This window comes from Accipiter gentilis, chromosome 15, assembly GCF_929443795.1.
Source record: "Accipiter gentilis chromosome 15, bAccGen1.1, whole genome shotgun sequence".
Taxonomy (NCBI): Eukaryota; Metazoa; Chordata; class Aves; order Accipitriformes; family Accipitridae; genus Astur; species Astur gentilis.
The window spans coordinates 17,077,181-17,085,998 of NC_064894.1; the positions used below are offsets into that span (position 1 = coordinate 17,077,181).

At 54.7% G+C, this 8,818-nt stretch overlaps 1 protein-coding gene across 1 annotated transcript; it reads left to right on the forward strand.

Annotated features, from left to right (window-relative positions):
• Positions 1 to 4,934: 4,934 nt before the first annotated feature.
• On the forward strand, positions 4,935 to 5,915 carry LOC126045961 (vimentin A2-like). The gene is made up of 3 exons (XM_049817674.1): positions 4,935 to 5,116; positions 5,574 to 5,678; positions 5,796 to 5,915. The coding sequence occupies exons 1-3, from the start codon at positions 4,997 to 4,999 to the stop codon at positions 5,805 to 5,807; spliced, it is 237 nt and encodes a 78-aa protein (XP_049673631.1). The 5' UTR covers positions 4,935 to 4,996; the 3' UTR covers positions 5,808 to 5,915.
• Positions 5,916 to 8,818: the final 2,903 nt, after the last annotated feature.

The following is an 8,818-nucleotide window of genomic DNA, read 5'->3' on the forward strand; positions in this document are numbered from 1 at the left end:
GGCCGCCGCCGCCACCGCCCCGCGCCCGCCGCCGGCGGGGCCCCGGCCGGCAACACGCGGCGCTGGCAACCGTTCCCCCGCGCGCGGGTTCCGCCCGCCGCCGCCGGCGGAGCCCCGGCAGGGCCCTCGGCCGCCCCGCTGGCGCGGCAGGGCTGCCGCGTCCCGACAGCCCTCGGCCGGCTCCCGCCGCGCAGCCGGCCGCGGCGGCGGCGGCGAGGGGCGAAGGCACCGCCGACAGACGGCGAGCGCGGGGCGCGGGCGGCTGCTCCCGCCCTGGCGGGAGCCGTGAGGGACCGCGCCGCCGGCCGCGCAAGGCTTCCCCGGGCGCTGCTCGCTTCGGCGAGACGCGGGGCGGCTTGGGCTGGAAGGGGCCTTCAGAGGCCGCCCGGTCCAGCCCCCCGCCGCGGGCAGGGACACCTTCCGCCAGACCGGGTCTCTCAAAGCCCCGTCCGGCCTGGCCTCGAACTCTGACAGGGAGCGGGCATCCACAGCCGCCCTGGGCAACCTGTCCAGTGCCTCACCACCCTCACAGGGAAGAACTTCTTCCTCATGTCCAGTCTGAACCTGCCCTCCTTCAGTCTAAAGCCACTGCTGTCTAAAGTCAGTACCGGTCTGCTCCCAGTAAGGTCCCAGTCGGCCACGGCCTAGCTGTCCCAGTAAGACCACTTACTTGTCTTGCGCCGTCTCCGCCTCGCCTCAGCTTCCCTTCACCTCACCCGTTCCCCAGGGCTCAGGGCGCAGCTTGCTCCATGCTGGAGTTTTCCTCACTGGAGAGAACCTCTGGAAGTAATTTTTTTTTTCCAGTTTAACAGGAAGAACCTGGGCCCAAGTCCTCTGCAGCTTTCTTTCCCCACTCTTCCCTCCGGTGGCGTACGGAACGCTCACAGCTCTCCACTTCTGAGTGGGATCTGAGACGTATTGATCCACGTCCCGCTGGGAAGGGGGCATCGAGGCCGGAGCTGTGGGTCCCCATACCTGCCCTGCTGCGGGGACGCTCCAGGCAGGGCCAGCGTGGCAGGAGTGAGGGAGGGATGGTGCCTTCCTTTCTTCAAGCAGCAGCGTCGCTACGGGAAGTACGCCACAGTTTTGCAGCGAGATGAGTAGAAAAGGACGTATTTAAAAAGTCTGAAGGACCTAGCTGAATACTAGCCGTCACCTCGCAGGCCAGGAGGCCTGCCGGCATTCGGCAGGGCTGGGAGTGCGCGGCCACCGACGAGGCGCCCTGAGCAGGGCTGCTGGGACTGACGCTGTTACAGGCCAAGTACCCGCAGTCCTGTCACACGCTGGCTAAAACCCCGCTCCACGTTCGGAGAGGGGGCTCATTAATGCCGTTTGGCAGCAGGTAGCAGTGCCTGACAGCCCCAGGGAGCTGAGGTGGGGTCCTGGGCTGTGGGCAGGGTGGGGGGAGCCCCAGGGGGTGGGCAGGGACAGTCAGGGCTGTGGGTGCCTTCGGGGCCCTGGCACGTGGAGCTGGTGTATGATGTGCCAGCACGGATGCAGTAGAAGGGACCTCTTTGTTTCATGAAATTTAATATTTCACCCAAGCATGTTTGCATTAAAGCTGCTATCCGGATCGTTAGGTTTTGCGCTTGACTGCCTCAGCTTTCCAGAACGGTTTCCTAATTTGCTAATTAACCAAGCATGTTAAAAAGGTGAAACTCTTGGGGTCTTGAAGGCAAACTCTACCCGTGTTCACTGGTGCCAGAAGTTACATTCATCTCTTCCTCTCCCCCATCCTGCACGTGCACCATATATAAAATTAGCGGATTGAGTAAGTCAGTCCCGGGTGCATTGCCCATTCCCACACCTTCTACTGCAAGATCAACAGTCTGACTCGGTTACCTCTAATGAGGACTCTACCGTGGCAGAACACAGACTGGGGGGTTATTTCCTTCCCCACCCAGAGACATACGTGTGTGGTCTTATACCTGGATGAATGTATGTACTCATCCCTCCCGCAAGCCCGGTTTTCAGGGCTGAATGTGGGAAGGAAGGCAAATGGTGCCTGGACACAAGACAGACAGCAGCTGGCAGCAGCTATGGGAAAGCTGCAGCCCTCATGGCCTCCCCATTCCACTACGAACCCAGGCTGAGGTTCAGACCCATCCCTGCGCCCACAAAAGTCAGCAGAGTTTCTGTCAGCAATCATGATGGCAGCAAGAAGCACTCCCACAGGACAGATGCTCAGTGAGGTGAAGTAACTCCTGGTTTATCCTGCTGGGAAGGTTGTGCTTGGCGCTAATGGTTGGCAAGACCTGTGAGCACAGGAGGACTGTTTTTTGCATGGTCTGACAAAACCTATTTGTTCTGAAACGTAAGTATGCCTTGTCTGTCTGCATGCAGCATACCATGCAAAGAGCAGCCAGCTTGCTCCCTAAGGGTTGTCCTCACAGTGGGCAAACTCTCTCATTCTCTGTCCACCACTTCAAACACCTCCCTAAGCTTTACCAGCCTGAACTGAGAGGCTGTCTGCAGAGCCAGAAGTAAATATCCTGCAAGGCAGCCAACACCATTGTCACCAACGAGCAAGGAAACTTTAGCAAAACTTAACATATGTTCATATATCTATGAATATATTTGGCATTGTGTTAGGCAAAGATGAGCCTAGAGGTATGCAGGTGTGTATACATATACATATACATATACGTGTTTGTGTAGAGGAACCTGAATGCTATCTTGATTTTGTCATGACAGAGATGGTCTGTGAATGTCCCTCCCTGTCTCTGCAGCATACAAGGGGTGCTTTGTTTGGGCTTTGCCTTGAAACTGGCAGGGGCTGGGGACTAGAAGCAGTAAACCAAGAATTTCTGGGTGGCAGGAGCAGTGAGAAGCACCCGATGGTTGCTCTTAGACTGACCAAGTTCTCCTGAAAGGCATCCCAGACCCAGTCCCACAGGACTCTGCAGTGATCTGTTGCTGACGGTGTAGCTAAGATGCTGGGGATGCATGAGGAACTATGAAGCAGAGAGGGAACATGCACTGATGTCCTGGTTTTGGCTGGGATAGAGTTAATTTTCTTCCTAGTAGCTGGTATAGTGTTATGTTTTGGGTTCAGTATGAGAATAATGTTGATAACACACCGATGTTTTCAGTTGTTGCTAAGTAATGTTTAGACTAAGCCAAGGATTTTTCAGCTTCTCATGCCCAGCCAGCACAAAGACTGGGGGGGGAACAAGAAGTTGGGAGGGGACACAGCCAGGACAGCTGACCCAAACTGGCCAAAGGGGTATTCCATACAATGTGACGTCATGCCCAGTATATAAATTAGGGAGAGTGGGGCTGGGAGGGATCGATGCTCGGGAACTGACTGGGCATTGGTCGGTGAGTGGTGAGCAATTGCATTGTGCATCACTTGGTTTGTATATTCCAATCCTTTTATTTTTATTATTGTCATTTTATTACTGTTGTTGTTATCATTATTAGTTTCTTCCTTTCTGTCCTATTAAACTGTTCTTATCTCAACCCAGGAGTTTTCCCGTTTTTTTTCTGATTCTCTCCCCCATCCCTCTGGGGGGAGGGTGGCGACTGAGTGAGTGGCTGCGTAGTGCTTAGTTACTGGCTGGGGTTAAACCACGGCAATGGGATAAGATGGAGACGGTGGTGTTTCTAAATGGCTTTGCTGGCGGAATGAGACACCTTCCCTGACACATCAGAGTCTAGGTTTGAGACCCTGTTTTTAAGTAAGAATGTGAGAGCAAGGGGTGAGGTAGGGAAGAAAGAATTTGCGTGCCCTGGCTGTGTTTACTTCTCCCTTCTCGGCGGAAGGAGACATGATGGAGACTACAGGTTGAGTTCTGTGGGATTTCTATGGAGGCTCTGTGACCTGACACCTTTCTCTGAAAAGCCATCTAGACCTTGCAGAACTTGCTGAGCATGTGAAAACTCAAAGGAGAAAGTCCTTATTCCGATATTTCAATGTCACAGCTACAAAGAGGGGAACCAGATTGCCAGCACATGCCTTTGGATCACAGCCACCCACAACTGCATCGCACCCAGCTTAGCACAGCACCAGGAGCCAGCAGAGAGAGAAGCTGCTGTATAACAGAGAAGCCTGTCACCGCCTCACTGAACATACTAGAGCAACCAAAATAGTAGCAGACCTCATGCCGCTGCTTATCACATCAAGCAGGCATCTCTTTGTTTCACCATCCTTCTCTACCTGCCCCCTTGCCTTTTTCTTGCTCTGCTTTGGTACCTGCGTTTTGTTACCTCGTGCTGGCGATTTCTGTTTCTGTATGCTGCAGTGTGGCAGGAAATAATTAGCAGGGACTGGGCAGGAGACTTACCATAGCTATGATAAATACCATTGCTCCACTGCACACTGGGCACAGGGGACAGCTCTGCTTGCCCTGCACCTGGCACTGCAGGGGCTGTGTAACGCTGCTGGAATGGGAGCGCCTGGCAGGGTCTTGCCAGCCCCGTTCCCGGACTGTCTTTTTCTCGGCAGGACAGGCCTCATATTGCCTGACCCCATTTCACAGCGCAGCAGCAGACCACACCAGTACCAGAGCTGTGGAGGAGTAAACCCTCCTGGTGCCCTACAGAGGGACATCCTGCCATGGATCCTCCCCGCGGCGTGGTACCCAGGGGCTCCCAGTGCTTTGGGGGACCCTTCCCAGCCCTGCAGCATCCCTTGAGCAAAGGGGCAAAAGGTCCTCTCGACTGGGGCGTGCTGGGGGTGCCCGTTGCCAGGCCAGGAGTCCTGCAGCTGGAGCGGAGCCATGGGGCCACGTTACACAGTGCAGGGGGGATTGATGGCCATGTGCGGTTTCCCGTGTTTCTCGGAGGACGTGGATGCCGCTGTGGCTCCATCTCCCTGGAGGCCCAGCTGGGAGGTGCTTTCCTGGGCAGGGGTATGGCGGGGGGCAGACAAGGCAGAGCTTTTTCCCCTTGACATTGCTTTGCAGCCTTTCTTTTCCAGGAGCTGTGCGGAGGATCGCTTTATTTACCATGTCCTCTCCGTGTGTTTCTGTCAAAACAGGCAAACGAAGATTTCATGAAACAGATGTGCAGTGCTGCTGTGTGTGCCGATGTCTCCTGCTCAGCCTCAGACCTGGCTGCTGCTCTGAGGGACATCCAGATACAGAATGAAAAAATCGCAGCCAAGAACCTGCAGGTAAAATTATACTTTGTCTTATTTGTGAGATGAAATTATCTGTCAGCTCTCGCTGATCTCTTCCCCCTCTCCCCCCCTAAGAAAACCCATCACAAACATATTGAGTATACTTACTAGTCTATCGCTAGGTATAAATATACACAAGATGGTTGGATAGATTCTTCTTTTTTAAAAAAAATAAATGCTTCTTCCAATCCACATGTTATAAATAGCATTTAACATGATGGAAGAATGATGCGGGTTCATTTTTTTGTTCATGGGTCCTCCTCCACAGTTCCAAACACAATATTTCCTTTAGCCCTCTCCCTTACTTGCACACAAAAAATAGTCTTTACTAATAGTCTCAGGTTTTTTACATGTTTACATATTCATCTAATAACTGAAAACAGTACGTGTCTTCTCACGGATCTGACAATAAGCGTTCCCGTTTGCCCTCTTCTGTTTAATATCCCCTCAGGAACTGAATGAGTGGTACAAAACCAGATTTCCTGACTTTAATCAAGCTTCCACAAAACATGCTGAGAATGTGAGACGTTTCAGGGAAGGAACGGGGAAAAGAAGTGTAAGTGGAATTGAAAACCCCTTCCAGCTTATGTTATGTCACTTCTAATGGAAGCCTTTGTTATGATTTCACTAAGTTAGGTAATGTGACAGTTGTCTGATATTTTTCCCAATGAAGGTGGTCTTTTAGGCTATATTCTGCAACAAGGGAGGTGGATTAGAGGAGTGGTGACTCTGGATGTGACCCCATGTCAAACCAGTAGGAAGTATCCACAAATAATGTTTATACATATGAAATAAAAATTCATCTGCTCAGTAGCACGTATCTGAACATAAGGATCCTGTTGTTCTCGATCAACAATTTTAGGGGCAAATGATTTATATTGGAGAATGTTTTATTTGAAGCACCCTCACCCCCCCCCCAATGCACACACACAAAAAAAGACTCTTACAAAGGCAACCATTTAATATTTTACATAGGAGACATTCAGAATTTCATTAGATGAGGGAAAGAGTTCAGAATAATGATGGTTCAGTTTACAACATGAGGATAAATAACAAGAGACCATCAGCTCTGTTGTGAGAACTCCTTGGCAAGGGTAGCTGGTTCAGAAAGATGCTCTCGGCCAGCTCCTTCCAACCTGCGCTCAAAATAATTTTTAAAAATTGCCAGCGTTCCCACACAGTAGCCTGTTATTTGAAAGGGCTTTCCTTTCTGGGTCACAGACACTCTGGCATTTAACCCCACCTCCTCTCAGCAACGCATACACAGCAGGAACATATGCAGGACGGAGTATCAAATCAGTGTTAGGTTGGGTTTGATTTTATTTTTTTTTTCCCTCTGGTCGGCTGGAAGTGCATCCTCCGCCCCGATGGCTCAGGGCTTCCGCGCAGGGGTGGCCCCGGCCCCCCACACCGGGGCCGGATCCTGAGCAGCCCACCCGCTCCAGGCTGAGACGGGGGTTACACCGCCCTGCGGGCCCCGGGAGGGGGCCGCGGACATCAGCCGGGTGGCCCTTCGCTCACATGGGGCGTGTGTCCCATCAGGGAGGGCTTTCCCTCCCGGAAAGGCCAAGTCCCCAGGGTGAAATGGAGCCCCCCTGAAAGGGTATTTTGCGGATTGCTCCCCCGCCAAACCCCAGCGCTGAGCAGAGTCGCGGCTCGTCCTTTCCCTGTGTTGGAGCTGCAAAGGGAGGGTGGCCGCGCTGGGGACCTCCGCCGGGACACGAGGAGGGGACCGAAGGTCTCTGGGGTAGCCTGCACCTCGCAGGGAGAGTGTGCCTTTCTCTTACGGCTGCGCAAACGTCCAGTTAAACTGACACTAAGCCGTCGCGGGCGATGAAAGGCGTCCTGGGAAGTCAGGAGGCAGCCCAAGGCTGCAGCCCAGCCCAGGGCAGGAGCCCTCTCTACCTGCCCCGCACCTCTGGGTGCCTCGGGGGACCCCTCCGCACCCTAAACACCTTCTGGAGAAAGCGAGTCTGACCCGAAGGTGTAGATCTTTGCGCTGAGCTCTTGGCCCCTCCGGAGAAAAGGATGCTGCCGTAAAGTGGAAACGACCCGCGACCCCCCCGCAGGACACTGGGGACGCTCCGGTGCCACCCCAGGCTTGCGCAGGGGCTTTCCCCACCTCCCCAGGACCCCTCCTGCCTTTCTCTCTATTCCTCCAGGGTTTCACTCAGAAACCTGCGTTTCCCTACACCCCCCCCCGAGCAGCTCCTCCGTCTTCAGCCCGAGCCGCCCGCCTTTGCAAACCTGTTGTGTCGCTTTTATTAGCTCGAATAAAATTAGGAACACGTATTTTCTTGCTTGACTCGGTCCCGTGGGACCTCGGGAGCCGGGTTTTCTGCACGACTTCGCGAAGGTATCGGGTAACCTTGAAGCAACCCGGCAGGCGGGAGGGGGGCTGCGGCTCCCCGGTACGCACGGCGGAGCCTGGCCCGAGGAGAAACTCCCCCCTCCCCGGCAAGGCCCTGACATTACCGGAAAGAAATGAGCGGAAAACAGAGAAGCGAGTTAATTAGTCGCATCTTCGCCGGATCACGCTTGAGAGACGCTTTTCCGAGGGGAGGCTTCGCTGCCTCGCTCTATCTGGTAGCAAAGGGTTTCTCTCCAACCCAGAAGCTCGGGGGGGGGGGGGGGGGGGTCTGAAACTATCTAAGTGAGGAAAAACTGTATAACCGAGGAGAGAAAATAGATCACTGCCGCGTTATATATTTCTGTGTTTCTATCCCCCCGGGCAGGTTTCACACACGCGCCGTACTTTTGCACCCAGTTTTGCGGGCTCCCCGAAGGGAGTTTGAGAAACTGCCGTCTTCTCGCCCCAGGTTTCAACCGCTTCCAACACACACACACTCACACTCACACTCACCCTCACTCTCAGCCGCTCCGCGCAAACCCGCGCGGCCGCGCTGCGGAGCCCGCGGGTCTGGGCCGGCTTCTCCTCCAGCGGGCAGGCTGCGGGGGGGGGGGGGGGGGGGGGGAGCGCCAGTGAGGTTGATATTTATAGGAATTGAGGGTCACGGAGAGTGGGGCTGGCTGCGACCACTGGCACAGCGCGGCGCGGTGACAGCTTCAGGTGTGCCGTGATGAAAAGCCGGATATTTCCCCTCCTGGGAACTCATCCCAGGGGACAGGCGTGTCTCTCGAAATTTCAAAACATGGTCGATTTTTTTCTCTCTTTCTTTGCAAGGTAAAAGGCTAGTGGGAAATCTCGCCACACAGACCGCGGGACGTCCGGGGTTGCGGGGTCTTGCTAGGGAGCGGGCAGGGCAGCGGCGCTCAGCCCGCAAGCCGGGCGGGGGGCAGCGGGTGCGGGCAGCTTGGTGCAGCGTTGGGAGCCCAGGACCGGGGGGTGCGGGCACCTCGGGGACTGGCCTGGGTCTCAAATTCCTGAGGAAAAGCTGCCTGGAAGGCTTATAAGGGATGTCGGAAAGTCAGGTATTCCCTCCACATGGGGTTACGTTTGTAGAGGGTCCGATCCCGCACCCACCCGAGACAGGTTCTGTACCTGGGGGTGAGCCCTAAAGCCCGGGGCACTGCTCTGGCTAACAGGGGCTGTTGGAAACCTCTTCTCAGCGGTAGCTGAATGTGCACACTTGATTTTTTTCTTCAAATACCTCGGCACACGGGTTTGAACGCAATGGCCGCAAGTCGCCTTTCTCGGGCAGAAACCACCTCTACGGTGGGCATCATAATTTAACT

Coding starts and splice junctions, on each gene's coding strand:
- LOC126045961 (XM_049817674.1), top strand. CDS start 4,997: ATGAAACAGATGTGCAGTGCTGCTGTGTGTGCCGATGTCTCCTGCTCA. Junction 5,117..5,573: donor TCGCAGCCAAGAACCTGCAG/GTAAAATTATAC, acceptor ATATCCCCTCAG/GAACTGAATGAGTGGTACAA.